We start from the raw sequence: 23,733 nt of genomic DNA, 5'->3' as shown, positions 1-23,733 counted from the left end.
AGAGTTGTTACTGATTTGACAAGATCACTGGAAGGTCAGGGTTATGAAATCTACGTAGATAACTATTTTACATCAGTACCATTGTTCAACAACCTTCTATTAGATAAAATACATGCCTGTGGCACAATTAAAAGCGTCAGGAAATACTTGCCAAAAGATTTTAAATCTGATAAATGTTATACTTGTGGGGAATCAGAGTGGAGGAACTGGGAGGGAGTAACCTGCACTAAATGGATGGACAAAAAACATGTTCTTTTTCTCTCAAACTTCCATAATCCAAACCAAGAAGCCACAGTGAACCGAAGAAAAAAGATGGCTCTCAGGAAGCAATAAAATATCTGAAAGCCTTATGTGACTACAATACTTCAATGGGTTATGATGACAAAGCAGACATGCTCAAATCAGCTTAGGAATTACGACAGGAAAAGCCAGAAGTGGTGGCGCAGAATATTTTTCCATTTCTTGGATGTCACTGTCGTGAATGCCTATGTCATTCATAAAATAAAAATTGAAGTAACACCACTGAAATTGAAAGATTTTAAGATACTAGTTGTTGAGGGTCTGTTTGTGCAAGACAGTATTTCTCCTGGCAGGAAAAGGAGAGCAATTTCCCGTCCATCATCATCTAAGAAGACATTTAGAATGAAAGTCTCTGTGGATAAAAGACAATCCAATGAACTGCATATTCCTGTTAATAGCAAATCGAAATGCAGTGCAAAGTGTAGTTCAAAAAAGGAGCCTCATAGGACCAGATGGTCATGCACAGTATGTGATGTCTGATTGTGCCTAATAGATAAAAAAAACTGTTTTTTGGAGTATCATGAAAAGTAGATAACAAGTGTTGTATGTAATGTACTTCGAAATTTTGCATTAAAGAAAAAAAAAATTTTGGGACCTCAGTTTATAAAAAAATATGTATGAAAGAAAATGTAACATTAGTGTAATAAAATATTGAAAACTAAAAATTAGTGGATTTCTGAAAGACGTTGAACAACCCCTTGTGTCACAGTGGTTTCATAGTGAAACCACCTACGTAAATTTTTTATAAAAATTGAAAATTTTTTAAAAAAATTTGTAATGTGCTCCAGTGATGCAATAAAGAAGAATAATATCAAATTTCAGTGCATATCAAGTTCAAAAGTATTTGTGTGACTTAAAGGGTTAAGAAGACGTAGCATCTTGGAAGATTTCATCACTATCAGATGTTGACAATTTAATCTTTGTAAAGACAGCCTCTATGTGATTTTTCTAAATACCAGACATACTGTATCTCTCACTCTCTCTTGTTTGTGAGCTGTCACTAGGGTAAGATGTACCTGCTAAGAGATCAATATTGTACTTACGGACTGACTGAACCGTAAAACTTTGTATAAAATAACATTTGTGAGAGAATTATTAGACACTAAATGGTTTTGTAATGAATAATTGAGTGTAAATGTAAAATTTCTTTGTAGTTCCTGAGTTTGCAATTAAAAAAATATTTTCATTCTTACTTGGGGGTAGAAACTTTTCAACCCTATAATAGTTGCATGCGGACTGACAGTCCACACAAACTTATTTTTTCCTTTCTCTTTAACCTTTTTAGGTCAAGGAATCATATGACTTGAGTACCTTCCAGCAATCAACCGTACTACGTTACTCCTTTGTTTCATTTGGATTAGAGCGGTGGTGGTGGAATGGTCAACAATTGTGGACTGACATTCTCGTGTGAACAATGGCATTTGATATGATTTTTACTGTTCTCTTTTGAAGGTACAGTAAGACAGAAGCCATTACAGTAACAAAGTTTATTGTCAAGGATTTCTATTATTGCAGTTACTTTCTATTAGTTACATTGTATTGTTAGGTACAGGTTAGTCAATTGTTCTATTTATATAGGGTGTTACAAAAAGGTACGGCCAAACTTTCAGGAAACATTCCTCACATAGAAAGAAAGAAAATATGTTATGTGGACATGTGTCCAGAAACGCTTACTTTCCATGTTAGAGCTCATTTTATTACTTCTCTTCTAATCACATTAATCATGGAATGGAAACACACAGCAACAGAACGTACCAGCATGACTTCAAACACTTTTTTACAGGAAATTTTCAAAATGTCCTCCGTTAAGCGAGGATACATGCATCCACCGTCCGTCGCATGGAATCCCTGATGCGCTGATGCAGCCCGGGAGAATGGCGTATTGTATCACAGCCGTTCACAATACGAGCACGAAGAGTCTCTACGTTTGGTACCGGGGTTGCGTAGACAAGAGCTTTCAAATGCCCCTATAAATGAAATTCAAGAGGGTTGAGGTCAGGAGAGCGTGGAGGCCATGGAATTGGTCCACCTCTACCAATCCATCGGTCACCGAATCTGTTGTTGAGAAGCGTACGAACACTTCGACTGAAATGTGCAGGAGCTCCATCGTGCATGAACCACATGTTGTGTCGTACTTGTAAAGGCACACGTTCTAGCAGCACAGGTAGAGTATCCCATATGAAATCATGGCGGTGAATCGAGGAAGTACAGTACATACTGATGAAACTAAAATGAGTTCTAACATGGAAATTAAGCGTTTCTGGACACATGTCCACATAACATATTTTCTTTATTTGTGTGTGAGGAATGTTTCCTGAAAGTTTGGCCATACCTTTTTGTAACACCCTGTATATTTTTGCGAGATGGAATTGACACTTGGATACACGAAGCCAAGTGAGCCTCCAGAGTGTTCAAATATGTTTGCGTCACATATTCCTAAGAAAGGTAAAAATCATTTTTAGTTGTATCCAGTCTCCACCATAATGACACTGTTCATGATGAGATGGTCAAAGCAGATATGGTAAGAGTATACTGCAAGATGAAAGGAAATATAGACATATGTGACAAGCTGCATGCTGTTTACAATTGTGCAAGACACACTCTCCAATGGCCTATGGTCATATTTTATTTCCTACCGACAGCTGAAGGTAACCTATGAGCTCTTCAGTAATTCGTGCTGTTAATAACACAGGCAGCTGCACTCAACGAAGAGATTTGCTGCACTTCTTGTCTTATCTGTTTGTTTCGCAAGCGCCAGTCCAAGCTGCCATTAAAATCTACACATACTAAATTATATATTCACAATATTTTGTTGATTTTTAATCAGAAATCTATGTTTATCTAGATACGGACTGACAGTCTACAGTGATTACTAATAGCACACAAAAAAGGGTGTGATAATTGCAGGGTTAATCCTGCTGAAATAAGTCATTGGTTAATTAAGTTATCTAGAAGTGATGCCTCCACACTTGTAGTTCCAACTGACATACAGACAAAGGACTGTACTACTATTTTTCTCATCAAAAATTATTTCCGTCAACAGGACAAAAGCCGGGTCAACCGGAGTGTTCCATTTAGTCTTTGTAGGTAGTCCTACAGATGAATCTGGGCCGGCAGAACATTGCCTCAACAGAAGAGGTAAGCTGAAGCTTTTTTTTTTTTATCCAAACTCTCTTACCATCATGATCTACCAATGTCCATCCAAGACATTTTGAAATATGTGCTACACACATTAGATGCTTTACTTACAAGATTATCTGGATACATTTTCAGTTAACTTCATCACAATACGTTGGCACATTAATAAGTTGGTTGCCATGGCAATGAATATTAATAGTGAGATTTCTCTTACTCACTTTACCCAATTTGATACAAGACCACATGCTATTTTTTTAATTTATTATTCTATGCACCGCGTAAGATTTTTCAGTCAATCTTACACTGGGGACTGATGACCTTTCCAAACTTCCTTGAACTATCACTCTTCTTCCCTGACGAAGACACTAATACTCCCAAAAGTTAACTTTTTTTTAAAAACTTTTAAGTCTTTGTTTAACTACTTATAATTGCACCTTATGAAGGTATGTACTGGCCAGCGATTCTGTCTCCTTGTAAACAAGACCCCTGGAGTAGACATTCTCCCAGAATTATTGAGTTCCTAGTGAGAGTCAGCCATGACGAAACTATTCCACCTGGCATGGAAGATGCACAAGACAGGCAAAATACCATCAGATTTCCAAATGCATGTAATAATTCCAATTCCAAAGAAAGCAGGTGTGAATATTAATGAACTATCAGTTTAATTAGTCATGGTTGCAAAATACTGACGAACTATTTACAGAACAATGGCAACACTGGTGAAATCAAACCTGGAGATGAAAGTTTGGAAATGTAATAACACATGAGGCAACACCAACCCTATGACTTAGCTTGGAGATAGGTGGAAGCAAGGCAAACTTATGTTTACAGCAATGCAGATTTACAGAAACGTTTTGCAGTGTTGAGTGCATAGGTAAAATACTGCAAATGAATGGTTACCTACAACTTTACATAAACCAGCTTGTCATTAAAAGAGCTGAAGAATATTGGAAACCAAGAAAAAAGTTGTGAAGGGAATTAAAGAAAAGAAACAAAAGCTGGAGTTTGCAGAAGACATTGTAATTCTGTCAGCAATGGCAAAGGACTTGGAAGAGAAGTTGAATGGAATTGATTCATAAGAAGTTGTAACATTAATATCAATGTAAGTAAAATACGGGTAATGGACTGTAGTCGAATTAAATCAGGCATGGCTGAAGGAATAAGTTTTATTATTTGACAGACGGGACACAAAATACAATCTGACATTAACTACAAAAGTGTAGAAACATCTGTTAACATCAAATATTAATTTAAATGTTATGAGGTCTTTTCTGAAGTTGGAAGTCTAGATTTTAGTATTATACAGAAGTGAAAGTGGACAACAAAACAGTTCAGACATAATGAGAATAGAAGCTTCTGAAATGTGGCACTACTGCGGACTGCTGAAGGTCAGATCAGATAACTAGTGAAGAGGTGGTGAATTCAAGAAAAACATTGTGTAACAACATTAGTAAAAGAAGGTATCAATTAAGAGGACACATCCTGAGACAGCAAACAATTGTCAATTTCATAATGGAGGGAAGTGTGAAACGTAAAACTGTAGAGGAAGACAACTGTAAGCAGATTCATATGGATGTAGCTGGCATAGGTTGTGCAGCGATGGAGAAGCTATATTAGCATAGAGAGCTGCATCAAACCAGTTTCTAGACCAAAGATCATTACAACACTTCGTGTATCTAGTGGTATTGGGTCCATTGACATCAACAAAGCTTGGCGCAGTTTAATGGCATCATTCAAGAGTGACAAAAGAGTTGCACATTATATGTGACAGCAAACAGTACCTTAGTAATATGCAGTCTCACTCTTTTTTCTGAAACTCATGTTTATTTTGTGTTCAATGAAAGTGGATTCTGGTTCATTACTAGTTCCAAAAGAAAATATTCTGAATTTTGGGACAGTAAAATATGTTCCCATGAAAATTACAATGATGGCTGCTGTATGATCAAGTTCAGAAAATGTGCCACTACTAGGAAAAATTCATCTGAAAGAGCTACAATTATGCTACACCCCCAAAAAATTCATCTCTGTACTAGACTGCACCCACCATGGCCTTATGCAGATCCATTACTATCAATATACAGGTGGGGTACAGAAGCCATTCGCCCAATTTGTTTTCCACTAATCAGAAAACATCCCCAGTACACCATAAATAAACTAAAATTTTATCATTTCTCTACAACTTTATCGTATATAATTAGAAATTTTAAAACTAATACTAACAAGTCCAGAAATCACCCACCTAGCTTTTATTTTAACTTAGCACATAACTGGTTGATAATTCATCTGCACACCACCATCATGGGATTCCCAGAGGATTGAAAGATCTTTCCTGGACTGATGAGTCAGAGGACAAGGTGGGACTCCCAACAGCAGGTTATGAGCACATCTAGAATGACATGAGGCAATGTGTCCCTTTGCCAATCTAACAGCTTTAGGCAGAAGGTATAAGTTTTCTCGCACAAGGGATGTTTGCATATGATCAAATTGGGCTTGTCTCTCAGTGAATGATAAGGAACCTATTGCTCAATCATATGGATACACATTTTTCCACCTAATGCATTTCATGTGTCCTTCAATCTTACCTCAGGCAATGCCTCATCCAGTCACTTTCAAAATGTCCCAGAATAATTTGAGGAACACTTTATGGATTTGACACTGACTGCCTGTGGCATTTTTTCAGTCCTGTTGAACAAATCTCTGATTCCACTTAATGAAATGTACATGCCACAGAGCCAGCTCTGACCATTCTCCTTGAATTGTGGTTGAGTGATTATGGATCAGGATGGTCCCAACAGTTTTGCGGATTCTTGCGAGTCCATGACACATCCCTACTGAGATCAGCACAAACATTCTGCAATGTAGTTGGACAGGTAACAAAAAATCTACTCAGCAACATGCAGAAGCAGAACACACATATAAAAATGCAGAAATGTACAAGCATTCTGAGCCAGCGGCTCCTTGTCCTGCGGAAAGGTTGCTGGGTAAGGAAGAGGGGTGAAGGAGGTTTAAGAAATGGGGAGAGTTTGGAAAATTTGCCCAGGACCCCAGGTCGGAGGAGACTGACCAGGTGAGATGAAGAGGAAAGACTGAAGAACCAGTCTTTCCGTCTCATACCATCCAGTAATGGTCCCCTGACCCCAGGTTCTGGGCAACTTTTTGCAACTCTCCCCATTTTTTAAACCTCACCCATCCTTTCCTTCACCTCTCTTCCTTTCCCTTCAAACCTTCTGCCAGAAGGAGCAACAGGCCTGGAAAGTTTGCAAATTTATATACAGGGCTATTACAAATGATCGAAGCGATTTCATAAATTCACTGTAGCTCCATTCATTGACATATGGTCACGACACATTACAGGTATGTAGAAAAACTCAAAGTTTTGTTCGGTTGAAGCCGCACTTCAGGTTTCTGCCACCAGAGCGCTCGAGAGCGCAGTGAGACAAAATGGCGACAGGAGCCGAGAAAGCGTATGTTGTGCTTGAAATGCACTCACATCAGTCAGTCATAAGAGCGCAACGACACTTCAGGACAAAGTTCAACAAAGATCCACCAACTGCTAACTCCATTCGGCGATTGTATGCGCAGTTTAAAGCTTCTGGATGCCTCTGTAAGGGGAAATCAACGGGTTGGTCTGCAGTGAGCAAAGAAACTGTTGAACACGTGTATCTGGTCATGCTGGAAAATTGGCTCATGCCACAACTGGAGACCGACAGCACCGACTTCATCTTTCAACAGGATGGTGCTCCACCACACTTTCATCATGATGTTCCGCATTTCTTAAACAGGAGATTGGAAAACCGATGGATCGGTCATGGTGGTGATCATGATCAGCAATTCATGTCATGGACTCCACGCTCTCCCGACTTAACACCATGCGATTTCTTTCTGTGGAGTTATGTGAAAGATTCAGTGTTTAAACCTCCTCTACCAAGAAACATGTCAGAACTGCGAGCTCGCATCAACGATGCTTTCGAACTCATTGATGGGGACATGCTGCGCCGAGTGTGGGAGGAACTTGATTATCGGCTTGATGTCTGCCGAATCACTAAAGGGGCACTTATCGAACATTTGTGAATGCCTAAAAAAACTTTTTGAGTTTTTGTATGTGTGTGCAAAGCATTGTGAAAATATCTCAAATAATAAAGTTATTGTAGAGCTGTGAAATCGCTTCAATCATTTGTAATAACCCTGTACATTTATATGTGTGTTCTGCTGCCACCGCTTGGTGGGTAGACTTTTATCTCTCCAATTACATTGACTTTTCAAAAATTTATTACTTTCCTTGATAAATTCTGCAAAGTATATAGCTCTAATTCAGTGTGTGTGTGTGTGTGTGTGTGTGTGTGTGTGTGTGTGTGTGTGTCAATGTTCCTTGTTTACCTTATCTAATGGCTAAAATCGCAGGTAAACTTCTTACCTTGTCATTCCTTTCACAGAGGAACTTCAACCTCTGAGCCTTTTTATGCATAAAAACACCATCCAGGTGACCAGTTTCAACACTTCTGATTTCTATTGCTTTATTTCCCCAGCCCATTATTTGGCCAGTTCCTATATATGCAACAGATGTAGGCATCTCTCCCCACTGCAACACAATGTTCTTGGACACCTGAAAATTTAGAACATTGGAAATAAACAAACAAATTATACAGATGATGTACATGCAAGTGTCTGTGCCTGCTAAAAAGGAGTATGAAATTAACTGCTAATGAATTTTTTTCAAGCAATCAAATTTTGTGCAGGCATAAGAAAATAAGCTACATTAAAAACTTTAACTTCAGTGTCTTTTAATTTCTCTGGTTTTTAAATTGACAGATGTAAGTAAGAACAATATGAAACACAATGGATCCTAGAACCATGTCATGAAATGAAACAAGCAACACTGTTCTTGTTGCTTGCTACACAAAGAAACACAAAAACATGGGGAGGGGAAAAAAAAGAAATGGTTATTAGAAACTGTATGCCACATTAATTTACAGTCCTCAATAACTCTTGATACTTCCAAATATTGGTTCCATTGGTATATAAAAGGGGTGGTGTAAGCCCCAATAAATGTATCATGGTGGTGTGCTTCATATCTGTCTCAGCTGTGACTGTAGACTTCTTTACTAATTCAAACAGACTGAACTGCTGGCTTCCTCTGGAACTATTCCGAGTCACACACATCCTTCGCACTGCACTAATCAGACAACCAGTAACCTTCACTTCATATAACTGAAATATCTGGAAAGTAATTATTCACAAATCACCACTAAATACATGTCTAACAAAGCGCATCCCTGAGAGCTTACTGCATCACATTTATGAACTTCAATGAAAACTATGCTAACACAAATTCCTTAGTGGACTATGTAACAACCCTTAACACCAACTTCTCTAAATTAGACAGATGGGAATTGTTCTTTTAACACACCCTTTAATCCTGTAATCCTCCTGGTCTCAAATTCCACCAGCCACTGCCCCATACCCACATCAACTTCTGTCCCTATGACTCCCAGTTCCCTCACTCTGCACTCACACCCTCCTTTCTGCAGTGTCCTCTCTTCCTCCATTTTCTCTATCCCTTCCGATGCATATGTGCCCATGTATCAGGCACCTTTCTGTACTAAAGTTAGCCTCCAAAAGTCTTTGTAGATATTGTGAATCAACTGTCAAAAAAATACCAATTTTTTTTTTGAAGGATACTGTAGAACATCAAATAGAATTGTTACTACAGTAAAAGCTCATTAATCTGACATCTGACAGTCCGTTATGTTTAATAATCTAGCATCGTTTCATATATTCAATGTTTCACGGGCGTTCAGTGGAATTCAATCACACTTGGCAGTGGTCAAGAATTTCAAGTCATGTAGTCAGTTATCTGTCAGACAGCTTTTTTCATGCACCAATTATATACACTGTTTACAAATGGTGTTTTAAAGTTTACTCATGATTAGTGACGTTCTATGTTGCAATTACAGTAGTGCTGTGTATTATGGAAATGTTTTTTCAATCAAGTACCTATCAAAATAAAGTGGAAGTGAAACGTAAACATGTTATGCTTACAATAAAAGAGCTTGCATCATTAATTGGATTGAGAAAGTTGAGAAAAGTTTGCCTTACAGACAGTTGCAGTAAAAAGACGCTGAATCACAATAAACTTCAAAAAGGCTAATTTAGATCAGTTGGATGAAATTTTATACAAGTAGTTCTGTATCAAAAGGCCTGAAGAAAAACTTGTCACTGGGCCTATGATTACAGAAAAACATAAAACAGTTCTGTGATGACTCGGGGTTGTCAGAATTTCAGTATGTATTTTCTTACAGTTGGCTTTGCCAATTCAAAACTCATTATGGAATATAGAAAGCCGACATAGCTGGGAAGTTACGATTGGAGGACCAAAATGCAGCTGAAAAATACAAAGAAACTTTGTGAAATTTGATTAAACAGTATTACTTAACTGCTAGTCAAATCTACAATGTCTATGAAACGGGACTACTTTGGTATTGTTCACGTGGTTCAACTATGGCATCTAAAGATGAAAAGTGTGCAAAGGCTTTTTAAAAGAAACAAGGACAGGTTGTAAGTTTTGTCACATTCAAATGTCTCAGGAGATTACAAGTAGACTGCTTATGTTATTTGCAAGTGACAGGGTATATACATGGACAAGGAAAAAAATTCCCGGATTTTTCCTGTTTAAAAAATATACTTTTTCCAGGTGAAAATACACTTTTTCCATGCTAGGTGACAGTAGGTTTTCAGTAGATTTTTCCTTTGTAGCTGTAAAACTTATCAATCCTTTGAATGGTTAACATTTTATACTGCCATAGAACTTCCTGGGGGAAAAAAGGCAGAGAAGCTTTGGAAAGACTTTCGATGAAAAAAAAGGAGAGAATTTTGGAAAGATCTCTGATGTGCAGCAACATATATGCTGCATATTTTCATGTTACGAAAGTATAAGTTCGAACTGCACTAAACACAGCACATTAGTTTCTGGAGTCAGCCAATAACAAGATCACTGATACGTAGTGCAAACACACGAAGAGGAAAAGTTAATGGATTAGATTAATATACAAAGTATAGCTACAAAAAAAGCTAAGCTTTCACATATAATATTGGTCTCGAAGATTAATAAGCTACAAGAGAAGCTAAGCTTTCACATGTAATATTGATCTTTTTTTGGATGTGTTATACTTTAAGATAACTCACACAAATGTGTCAGTAAATTTAAGAAAATGACATAAATGTCCGGTCTTCTTGGCTCAAAATTCTTGTAAGTGGCTGGTCCTCAAAGTGTTCACTTTTAAATGCTCTGGGATTTAAGAAATTCGTCCCACTTTCTCACACGTAACATGATTCATCCTGCATAAAACGAAATTTACTTTGAAAGTAATGTTTTTCGAACTACCGTTCGCAATATTATCCCAAGTTCAATTTAGCAGTTTCTAGAGAGTGCCAGAAAACTAGAATTATTGGGCGTGCAGAGCTGAAGTGGTGTAGGAAGCCCTCATGTTTGTATGTATAAAGCACTATGCCATAAAGGAAACAGGACATCAGATGACACTCCAAAAGCATCAGAATTTAGTAAATCATACTAAAATGCATAACTCGACGTAAAGTGCACATTGGTTTTTCCAGATTCGCAATGAAGTAGGTCTTATCTGGTATTAAGATTTTCAGTGTGGTTTTTGGGATGTAAATTTTCTTGGTGGGATGTAAATTATCTTGGAGTACCAGTACTGTACTATCTCATATTTGGTTCTTTATTATGGTATAATGTGATACATGTCAGAAGATGAAAATGTGACTTGAAATTCAGCAAACAGTTGGAACTAGCCAATACTGTGGAACGAAACACTTTGTTTCAAATAAACTGATTGCCTCAGCGGAAAGATTAATGAAGCCAAATTTCTTTAGCAAACTGACAAAAATAACTTCATTCTTCTGCAAGGCGATTCATGCTTGACTGCTAATAACTTGGAAATAAAATATAATCAGAAAACTGAAACTAATAATATATTTAGCACTCCATAATTATGTGAATGTATTATAATTCACTTGACAGCTCCTGGCCACAGAAATCTGTTTTGTTTTCATTTGACGTGGGAGCTGTAAACAAAAAGGAAACAGCGAAATCACTTAACGCAAACAGGAGTCAGGTAGAGACTAACCCCCTCCCCACTACAACTCAGACAACTCTGCATATGCGCCAATTTGGCAGCTAGGGCGTGCGAGAAAAATTTTTCTCGTTAGCATCTGGCTGCTTGCTGCTAATGCCGATACAGCTAGTTTATTGTTACGAAGTATTAGTCTTCGCTCTTAGGCCTTTGACATATTTTTGCTGTTTGCAGACGCTTGTGCAAGCACGGTTTTTGTTGCTGTAAATAGCACATTTCCTTTGCCCATAAAGTTTTATTTTTTCCCCTCTTGTTTATATTTTATTGCTGCAGTACCATTCTCCAGTAGAAGGATTCAGTAACATACTTTGCTAGAGAATCATTTCTTACCGGTCAAAATTACAAAAATTTAACTGAACACTAAAATAATGAAAAATTTCCGGAATTCCGAAAAAATTCCCGGGTTTTTCTCGGTTTGCTCCTGGATGAAAAAATTCCCAGGTTGTATACACCCTGCAAGAGCTTTTAAAGGTGTTTTAAATTTTCCTGTAATTTATGGAACTCATTTCAAAGCATAGATGACTTCAGAATTGTTTAAGAACTGGTTTTTCCATAATTCTGTATCGTCTGTGAGAGAGAATTAAAATAAATAAATAAATTAGTTTCCTGCAACAGAGCAGGGTTGTACTGTTACTAGACAACTGCTTTGGTGTGGAATACAGTTAAGGCTGCTACTCTTCAGAAGCCTTGGCATAAACTTTGGCCAAAAGCCTATCAAGAGGAACACACTCCACTACTCCAATAGAAAATAATGCTGTTGTGAAACTGTTAGATGTTGCTGAAAATGAAATAATAAATTTGCTGTGAAGTGAAGTTTTGGACTGGATAGACAATGACAATAAAGAAAATGTAGTCGAAGAATTATCAGACAAACTGATAGCAAAAAGAATGATAGCGCCACAATAAGAACTTCACACTAAATATTGAATCTAATAAAGCAGCACAGGTTGACGCAACAAACTCAATACCTCACTTGTCTGGAATGAAAAAACTACCATTATTGATATATTTACACGATTTGCTGATAGCAGTAAATCAAATCAACACTGTAGAACTTGTAAATTTGTATATACATAACGAGTTTTGAAGAAAAAATTAGACACACACACACACACACACACACACACACACACACACACACACACACACACACACAGACACACACAGAAATTCTGTATGTACTGTAGTACATGTACAGTGCTGTACTATAGTATACTACTCTAGTGTCCTAAACTTCACATAAAATTACATTACAGGATGTGAGCAATAAGGTTTTTCATTTGTTCTCGAAAATTTTGTTTTACACAGTATTATAAATTTTTTATCACTTTAACGGAAACAATGAATGTATGATAAACAGTCACAGGCTGGCAACCCATTGTTTATCTTGCATCTTACACTCGGAACACTTATTTTCAGATAACGCTCAGTAACCCGACATTTTCAGTAGTCATATACTGTCAATGTCCCAAAGGCACCGGATAAGTAGTCTTCAACTGTACAAGATTTTTACTCTTAAAGCACTTGAGTTCGCACAAAAATTGATTCTGTAACTCTTAAGTGAATAGAAATATGATGATAAACTTGTCTCTTCATTTATAAATTGCCTATACAAAGGTGGTTTGATAAGTATGGTAAATTTCCATGAAAGTATGGAATATTTCTGTTGTGCCCTCATGGTTGGTAAGCCCGAGTATCCTGAGGATCATGTAAGGAATTTCAACAATGTACAGTATCTGCAGTCTGAATTCATCAGCATGGTAACTGGAATTGAAAATGGAGAAAACTTAAGTTTTGTGCTGTTATCAAACATTTTCATTTGGGCGTTTAAACTGCTACGTGAATCAAAACAGAATTGGATGAAGTTCACACAGACACAGCACCATCATTGAAGATCGTTTATTTTTGGATTAATGAATTTAAATGTGGCTGGACAAGACAAATCATGCCCCAGCTGTCCAACTGAGATCACCACAAAGGAAACCATTGACAAAATTCATGAAATGGTACCACAAGACAGTAGAATAAAAATCTGAGAGACTGTTGTTGGTATCGCAACTGAGAGAAAGCATACTGTATTTACTCGAATCTAAGCCGCACCTGAAAAATGAGACTCGAAATTAAGGAAAAAAAATTTTCCCGAATCTAAGCCGCACCTGAAATTTGAGACTCGAAATTCAATGGAAGAGAAAAGTTTTAGGCCGCATCTCCAAATCAAAACAAAGTTGGTCCATTGTAACATGAGACATAATTTAGGTCAAATGAATGATGATACAGCTACAGTAGTTTGGTTCGAGTCGTTAAGCTTAGCAGTTAAGCTTTACCAGGTAGCCACTGCTATGCGTCAGGTGCTCCGTCCGTATTTATACAGGTACCCTTCCTTTTTCACGTGCTTTGTCTGGTCTGAATTGATTGCTTATTTTTCTTTGATCAGATAAGTGCCATTCTCTTTGTTATAGGTGTTTATGTCACTCTAAGCTGAAAATGCATTGCTGTACTGTCATGCATTGTTTGTCGCATTCTGATAATGAGTGTTTACGACGTGTCACCGCTCACGGCATGGCTTGCTTTTGTGTGCGCTACCGCCACTTAAAAAAAAAAAGAGGAATAGTCTTATTAGCGAAACAATTGCAAGATACTGTTATTTGTTGTTACTCACACTGCTGCTTTCTTTGATAATGATCAACAAGAACCAAATAATAGATTGCGTATGATAGATGTTCTGAACGAGAGTTTAGCGAAAACTTTACTCTGTTTGAAAATCTTTGCAGACACCTCTTTACTACATTACATTCTGTACAGAAATTAGAGTCATCTTAGATTTAAAAATCTAGTGAATTGCCGTGCTTCATTTCTGACTGTATCACTATTAGGTATAAGAATAATACGAATATAAACATGACATGATATGTATATTATTCTGCGTTTGCTGTTGTCTCACTCTAGTTTCGTAGGTTATTTGGCAGACAGGATTTAAATGAGATAGCAGCAAACACGAAATATTACATAGCAAAATGTTTATATTCGTATTATTCTTATGGTGAAGAGAATACTGCGTGTGATTCAAAATTCATAAAAGTTCCTATTACCATCTCTTCTCACAGGTACGAAAAAATTAAGAATGTTGAGTTGGCCATATTAACAAACATCCCAAACAGTCTTGCCAGTCGGATTTTCGTAGTACATTGAAATGCTGCTGCATTTGAAGATCAACAATACGGAATTTGCATTTACTTCGTTGGATAATGTATGAAAATGCAGTGGTCGTCTTCCACCTTTTTTTTAAATTTATTTACTGAAGCAGAGGTTTTGGCGCCAGTATTTATCTTTGTGCCTGAAAATGCAGTGGTCGTCTTCCACCTTTTTTTTAAATTTATTTACTGAAGCAGAGGTTTTGGCGCCAGTATTTATCTTTGTGCCTGCAAAGCATGCCTGTGTAGCACTACATATATTCAAAGGCAGAAGTTAGTTGTTGCGGCACCTACCAACATTTTTCAGAACTTCCGCTTACTTTGCACTTGATACTAAGCCGCAGGCGGTTTTTTGGATTACAAAAACCGGAAAAAAAAGTGCGGCTTAGATTCGAGTAAATAAGGTAATACCCTGCACTTCGAAATGGCTCTGAAACCATGTGAGAGATGGCTGCCACGACTGCCCAGAGTCCACCAAAAGCGCATCTGGTGAAACATTTCAACACGATGTTTAATCGCAATCTGCAAGACTTTGTGTCAATTTGTGACAGTTGCTGAATCCTGGATCCATCATTGCACAATGGAGTCAAAATGGAAGTCAAAACAATGGGCAAAGGCTGGTGAAAGTGCACTGAAGAGGCAAAGACCATTTTGTCAGTTGGTAAGGTGATGGCCACTGACACCCCCCCCCCCCCCCCCCCCCCCCCCCCCCCGTTCAAGGAATAATCCTCAGATTACTTTGATAAAAGCCAAACCATAACTGGATCCTAACATGCTTCACTGCTGGATCATTTGAAACTTGTGTTGGCTGCAAAGAGACCAAGGTTGGTGCACAAAAATTTGCTCATTCACCAGTATAATGCAGCATCCCACACATCAGCAAGAACAATGGCTAAGTGCAACAGTCGGGCTTTGAATTAGTTCCTCATCACCCCATTCACCAGACTTAGCCCCAAGTAATTTTCTGTTCCTTAACTTGAAACTTTGGCTTGATGGGAAAAAATTATCATCAAATGAGGAAGTGGTAGTTGCAGTCAATGTGTATTTTGAAAAATTTGACAGAATCTATTTTTCCCATGGGATGAAAAATCTGGAGAATTGCTGGACAAAGTGCATATCCCTCAAAGGAGAATATGTTGAGAAGTAAGGTGAGTTGTTTCCAAAACAAACATTTTTTTCTTGCTTTTTTACCTGACTTATCATACCAGCCTCATACCAGTAAATCACATACTGCACACATAGCTGAAGTAATGCACCTCATGAATTCTAGGCAATGGATTTTCCGATTAAGGAGTAACGTTGTGATCTGTCTGTAGGCCCAAAAAATTAACACATTTACATTGTAATTCTTGTATTTCATTGTTTGAGTTCACTATTTTTAAAGCTTGTGGAGTGTGCAGAATTACAGAATCATATGTACCGAGTTTTAGCAAAATTATGACACTCAATTTGCCTTGAACCACATGCTAACACTTTCAAATATTTCATTAGCTGCCTTTTCAGTAAGGGGACTGGTTTTACACGTTATTCCTTATCTAGTATCATCTGGCAAAAGGACAAAATTTGCAAAGCAAGTGGAAAATCATTTATGTATATGAGAAATAAGAGGGCATCACAAACTGAACCATGTGACACACCATAGTTGATCGTTTCCAGTACCATGTGTCTATTGTTGATTGATAAACATGAGTCTGATACATTCTGATTTCTGTATTCCAAACACAAGTTATAAAACTTTAAACTTTCTGTGTTTTGCTACTCCATAACCTTCTAAATTTTGCAATACCAATGTGAAAAGATTCATTTGATAAATAACTTAACGTATAACAAAGTTCTGATGAACTACATTTAATTACTCTACTACAAATATCATTACAAACATTTAAACATTTTTATGAGAACTGATAACATTAAAACCTTTTTTCTAGACATAGAATGTAGCTGAATTTTATCATATTCATTTTGGAATACTTTTCTTGAAAAATATAAGGCATCTGTTAATAAAACGTTTAGACCTAAATAATCTACTATTAACAGAAAAAAGTTATTGAAAATGTCAGTAACTTTGGTTATATCTTCGAACAGTTCATTATCCACCTTCAAAGAAGCATCTACATTTTCCTAATTTTTTACAATATTCCAAATAGTTGTCATGTTGGTGAAGGAGCACATTTTTCTTTAACATATTACATTTTGATGCTATGATGAACTGACCTAGAATTTCAGCACACAGTTTAAGTGATTTATTGATGTCATCATTTATGTCCCTAGGTTCTTTGCAAAGTCTTCCCTTTGTTTTGCATGATACTCCGATTCATTAGAAATCAAGGGTTTAGAAGCATTTAATATATCTACACAAACTGAAAACTGTTTCCCTAAGAAATTAAAGTAGCTTATAACCAGGTTACACAACACATTTAATTTTTCATTAACACTTAAGTGTATTGTGTACACATTTCCACTATAGATTTCATAAATAATTCATGAATCCCTGAATTACTCTTCCATTTATTATCCTTGTAGTTTGCCAATTATTTTTATTTATATCATGTACCTTGGTCAGCAATTCGCCATCACGATAGGTACAAAATATTTGATCAGGCAACATCCGTAACTGAGGAACACATCACTAGAATAAAAAATTCTGCTTCAGCTGCCAGTAATGTCTTATTCATTGCACAACCAGTTTCAAAGCATGAAGCTTGATCTTCAGGTGCCACAAAATAATTATGGAAACATAAATGGGTGGAGGTTGGGCCAGAAAGTCATGGGATCAATTCCATGTCGTGTTGTCGACACGGGTGCTGCACTTGCTGGATGTGACCCTCCACGGCTGAGTGGCCCAACATTTCAGTTCCCAGAGTTACTCAATCCTCCCCCCCCCCCCCCCCCCCCCCCCCCCCCCCATGAACCATGGACCTTGCTGTTGGTGGGGAGGCTTGTGTGCCTCAGCGATACAGATAGCCCTACCGTAGGTGCAACCACAACGGAGATGTATCTGTTGAGAGGCCAGACAAACATGTGGTTCCTCAAGAGGGGCAGCAGCCTTTTCAGTAGTTGCAGGGGAATTAGTCTCGATGATTGAGTGATCTGGCCTTGTAACACTAACCAAAGCAGCCTTTCTGTGCTGGTACTGTGAACAGCTGAAAGCAAGGGGAAACTACAGCCGTAATTTTTCCCGAGGGAATGTAGCTTTACTGTATGGTTAAATGATAATGGCGCCCTCTTGGGTAAAATATTCTGGAGGTAAAATAGTCTCCCATTCGGATCTCCGGGCAGGGACTACTCAGGAGGACACTGTTATGAGGAGAAAGAAAACCGGCGTTCTATGGATCGGAGCGTGGAATGTCAGATCCCTTAACCGGGCAGGTAGGTTAGAAAATTTAAAAAGGGAAATGAATATGTTAAAGTTAGATATAGGGGGAATTAGTGAAGTTCGGTGGCAGGAGGAGCAAGACTTCTGGTCAGGTGAATACAGGGTTATAAATACAAAATCATATAGAGGTAATGCAGGAGTAGGTATAATAATGAATAAAAAAATAGGAGTGCTGGTAAGCTACTACAAACAGCACAGTGAACACATTATTGTGGCCAAGATAGACACGAAGCCCATGCCTACCACAGTAGTACAAGTTTATATGCCAACTAGCTCCACAGATGACGAAGAGCTTGATGAAATGTACGATGAGATAAAGGAAATTATTCAGATAGTGAAGGGAGACGAAAATTTAATAGTAACGGGTGACTTGAATTTGATAGTAGGAAAAGGAAGAGAAGGAAATGTAGTAGGTGAATATGGAATGGGGGCAAGAAATGAAAGAGAAAGCTGCCTGGTAGAACTTTGCACAGAGCATAGCTTAATCAAAGCTATCACTTGGTTCAAGAATCATAAAAGAAGGTTGTATACATGGAAGAGGCCTGGAGATACTCAAAGGTTTCAAATAGATTATATAATGGTAAGACAGAGATTTAGGAACCAGGTTTTAAACTGTAAGACATTTCCAGGTGCAGATGTGGACTCTGACCACAATCTATTGGTTATGAACTGTAGATTAAAACTGAAGAAACTGCTAAAAGGTGGGAATTTAAGGAGATGGGATCTGGATAAACTGACAGAACCAGAGGTTGTAGAGTGTTTCAGGCAGACCATTGGGGAATGACTGATGGGAATGGGGGAAAGAAATACAGTAGAAGAAGTGTGGCTAACTTTGAGGGATGAAGTAGTGAAGGCAGCAGAGGATCAAGTAGGTAAAAAGACAAGGGCTAGTAGAAATCCTTGGGTAACAGAAGAAATATTGAATTTAACTGATGAAAGAAGAAAATATAAAAATGCAGTAAATGAAGCAGTCAAAAAAGAATACAAACATCTCAAAAATGAGATCGACAGGAAGTGCAAAATGGCTAAGCAGGGATGGCTTGAGGACAAATGTACGGATGTAGAGGCATATCTCACTAGGGGTAAGATAGATACTGCTTACAGGAAAATTAAAGACACTTTTGGAGAAAAAGAGGACCACCTGTATGAATATCAAGAGCTCAAAATGGAAACCCAGTTCTAAGCAAAGAAGAGAAAGCAGAAAGGTGGAAGGAGTATATAAAGGGTCTGAACAAGGGTGATGTACTTGAGGACAATATTATGGAAATGGAAGAGGATGTTGATGGAGATGGAATGGGAGATATGATAATGTGTGAAGAGTTTGACAGAGCACTGAAAGACCTAAGTCAAAACAAGGCCCTGGGAGTAGACAACATTCCATTAGAACTACTGATAGCCTTGGGAAAGCCAGCCCTGACAAAATTTTACCATCTGGTGAGCAAGGCGTATGAGACAGGCGAAAGAACCTCAGACTTCAAGAAGAATATAATAATTCCAACCCCAAAGAAAGCAGATGTTGACAGATGTGAAAATTATCGAACTATCAGTTTAATAAGCCACGGCTGCAAAATACTAACATGAATTCTTTGCACAAGAATGGAAAAACTGTTAGAAGCCAACCTCGGGGAAGATCAGTTTGGATTCCGTAGAAATGTTGGAACACGTGAGGTAATACTGACTCTACGACTTATCTTAGAAAATAGATTAAGGAAAGGCAAATCTAGGTTTCTAGGATTTGTAGACTGAGAGAAAGCTTTTGACAATGTTGACTGGAATACTCTCTTTCAAATTCTGAAGTTGGCAAGGGTAAAATACAGGGAGCGAAAGGCTATTTACACTTTCTACAAAAATCAGATGGCAGTTATAAGAGTCGAGGGGCATGAAAGCGAAGCAGTGGTTGGGAAGGGAGTGAGACAGGGTTGTAGCCTAAACCCGATGTTATTCAATCTGTTTATTGAGCAAGCAGTAAAGGAAACAAAAGAAAAATTTGGAGTAGGAATTAAAATCCAGGGAGAAGAAATAAAAACTTTGAGGTTTGCCGATGACATTGTAATTCTGTCAGAGACAGCAAAGGACCTGGAAGAGCAGCTGAACAGAATGGACAGTGTCTTGAAAGGAGGACATAAGATGATCAACAACAAAAGCAAATCGAGGATAATGGAATGCAGTCGAATTAAGTCGGGTGATGCTGAGGGTATTAGGTCAGGAAATGAGACGCTTAAAGTAGTAAATGAGTTTTGCTATTTGGGGAACAAAATAACTGATGATGGTCAAAGTAGAGAGGATATAAAATGTAGACTGGCAATGGCAAGGAAAGCGTTTCTGAAGAAGAGAAACTTGTTATCATCGAGTATAGATTTAAGTGTCAGGAATTCTTTCCTGAAAGTATTTGTATGGAGTGTGGCCATATATGGAAGTGAAACGTGGACAATAAATAGTTTGGACAAGAAGAGAATAGAAGTTTTCGAAATGTGGTGCTACAGAAGAATGCTGAAGATTAGATGGGTAAATCACATAACTAATGAGGAGGTATTGAATAGAATTTGGGAGAAGAGGAGCTTGTGGCACAACTTGACTAGAAGAAGGGATCGGTTGGTAGGACATATTCTGAGGCATCAAGGGATCACCACTTTAGTATTGGACGGCAATTTGGAGGGTAAAAATTGTAGAGGGAGACCGAGAGATGAATACACTAAGCAGCTTCACAAGGATGTAGGTTGCAGTAGGTACTGGGAGATGAAGAAGCTTCCACAGGATAGAGTAGCATGGAGAGCTGCATCAAACCAGTCTCTGGACTGAAGACAACAACAACAACAACAACAACAACAACAATAATTACTTGATGGCACCTTAAGATAAATTTTAGGTTTTGAAATCAGTTGTGCAATAAAGAATAAATTACTGGCAACTAAAGCAGATTTTTGTATCATCCTATTAATTAGTCATGATAGAAATTACACTATGACTTGGCAATACTGATGTGGCAATAAAAATGTTATAAATAGCAAACAATGGAAAATCCAGAGTGTACTACAATAATATTATGAAAAGGAAAGTTGGCACTCACCGTATAGTGGAGACGCTGACTTGCAGATGAGACACAACAAAAAGACTATCACAAATAAGCTTTCAGCCAATGTGTGTGCTTATTTTTTGTTTATTTTTGATGAAGGCCTTACTGGGCGAAAGCCTATTTGTGACAGTCTCTTTTTTGTGCCTATCTGCAACAAAGCATCTCTGCTATATGGTGAGTGGCAACTTTCCTTTTCGTAATATTGTTACAAATGGCAGTGATGTGATTTCAATAACTCTTGTTGGATGTTGTATGGGAGGGAAGTCAGATAACATGGAAAGGGAAAGAACTGAAGTACAACTACGGAAAAGGTAAGCTCTAAAAAATTAAAGTTAAAAACGTCGGCTTAGTATTATTCTGTTTGGAAGTTAAGAAGTTTGGTAACCCATCAACTGTTTCATGAGCAACTACAAATTGCCATACCAACACCTGCATGTGACATTACTACTACTACTACTACTACTACTACTACTACTACAATGAAACTTCCATCAGTTCTACTTTTGAAACAAATGCTTCAAAATGCCAATTATTGTAAAATTAAGTGTATAATTTTTTAAAACAATTCTTGATGTATGTGGCAACAACTCATTTCCCTACACCTGATCTACAGTCACTTGATGGTATGTTGGTTGATAAGTACATCAACAGCAAATGATGTTCAGAAATACTTACTACATCTACATGCTTTGTACACTGCTGTTCATTTGCACAAATCAGAAGATCACTGACATTATTTTTTTAATCGTCTAATATTTTGATGCATTAAGTCTATATTTCGAGGGGGTCGACAGGTTGTTATGTGGTCCTGTGGCTGTTTTTCCTGATTGTGTACATATACTACAGTTGTGTGCATGTAAGAAGGCAGATGTTGGGGCAATGTGCGATGGCAAAGAGTGGTGTACCATATGAAACTCCAGCCAATAGCACCAATCAGCCATATCTGTCTGCAGAGCACACTGATTTTCATTTTAGTTTGGATATGGCGAGGGTACACAAAGGCTGTAGTATTCATTGTGAGCAGAACAAAGCAAACATGACAAGTATGATGTTATGAAGCGATTACCATAATTTATCAAACATGTAAATTGTTCTAGGGAACATGAGAAGCAGAAGCAGTGGCCTGGTGTGGAGCTTATACCAGTGTTGCCAGTTACCACAGGCTGGAACATGAAGCACTGGACAGAAACAGACAGCCTACTGGTGACATTGTCTTCTTAGTTGCATCCCAATATAACGAAACACGGGACATGCATTCTTAAGAAGTCCGATGCATGCTTATCTATTCCCCCTGGCAACAGTTCACTTGGTGTACATGGCTAAGTGAGTTCCCAATGAGTCACTAGCAAAGAGAGTCAACCCTAATAGATGACACCGGTACTCCCATGATCACTAGGGGTTGATGTTGGGCTGACAACTCAAACTGTAAAAATCAAATGTTACAAAATCTAATGAAGAGAGAGACAGCCTTACCTGATTACTTGATCAGATGGATCAGTACTGACTGTATATCACCACTACTCAATGGGTGAGATCGTAGAGGGTAGGAGTCACAGAGAAAAAGGATCATGATCTTTTATAGCTGTCGAAAGAAATATCACGGTTGGTACTGGTTTTATTGTATACAAGAGGAAAAACACACCTTATTATGGACTTAAGAGGTGGAATCAGATTATGCAAACTCAAAATCAGAGCAAAATTTTTCAACCATTGTCTCATATGTTCTCACATTCCAACCAATGAGAAGAGTGAAGAAGACAAGGGCGCTTTTTATGATGAGGTAGGTGAAGTATCAACTAACACCCTAGAGGAGACGATAATTTTTGGAGATATGAATATTAAAACAGGAAAAGAATGTAAGCCTTGTAATGGAAAATACAGTCTACGTGATAATTCAAATGACAATGGGTTCAGACTTGTACATACTGCTTCCTTGAGAAATATGGTGGTGGCTAGAACAACTTCAACCAGAGAGAGACTTAAAATAACATGGAATTCTCCAGGTGGAAATATTTGTAACCAAACTGACCATCTCCTAACAGATGCAAGGCAACAGTACAATTTAATTATGTCAGAAACTATAAGGGTGCGCATATAGACCCTGAGCATTACCTTGTCATAGTAACAATCAGAATCCAAATATCTACTGGAGGGAAGATATGTGGATCTCATGGGGGAAAAAAATAAGTATCATACTGATAAGCTCAAGGAGGTTAAGATTGCTCAAAGATTTTCAAACCTGCTCAAAGAAACCTTGGCATATGTGTCCAACAGAGAATTGAGATGTGGATGAACTCAGAAGACATCTTCACAAAAGTTGCTGACGAAGGTCTAGGAATAATACATCATGCGATATACAATGGCTGGTTTGATGAAGAGTGTAGACAATGGAATGCAACAGGTAAACCATACCCAACGATCTGCAGACGACTATATAATAGCAAGATGAAAATAAATGACGCTGCCAAAAAAGAAAACAAAAGAGCATGAAACAAAAGAACTGGA

The 23,733-nt window shown here is 37.8% G+C and overlaps 1 protein-coding gene across 3 annotated transcripts in view; it reads right to left on the bottom strand.

Moving 5' to 3' along the window:
- Positions 1-23,733, bottom strand: part of LOC126161451 (serine/threonine-protein kinase mig-15) — a 327,531-nt gene that overhangs the window by 13,559 nt on the left and 290,239 nt on the right. For all 3 annotated transcript variants that reach the window (XM_049917269.1, XM_049917270.1, XM_049917271.1), the window contains one exon: positions 7,853-8,041. In XM_049917269.1, the coding sequence (XP_049773226.1) occupies positions 7,853-8,041 (189 nt within the window). The remainder of the gene's footprint in view (positions 1-7,852; positions 8,042-23,733) is intronic.

This window comes from Schistocerca cancellata, chromosome 2 (assembly GCF_023864275.1).
Source record: "Schistocerca cancellata isolate TAMUIC-IGC-003103 chromosome 2, iqSchCanc2.1, whole genome shotgun sequence".
Lineage (NCBI taxonomy): Eukaryota > Metazoa > Arthropoda > Insecta > Orthoptera > Acrididae > Schistocerca > Schistocerca cancellata.
Note: the sequence above shows the minus strand (reverse complement) of the source record. Positions and strands in the feature narration are given on the sequence as shown.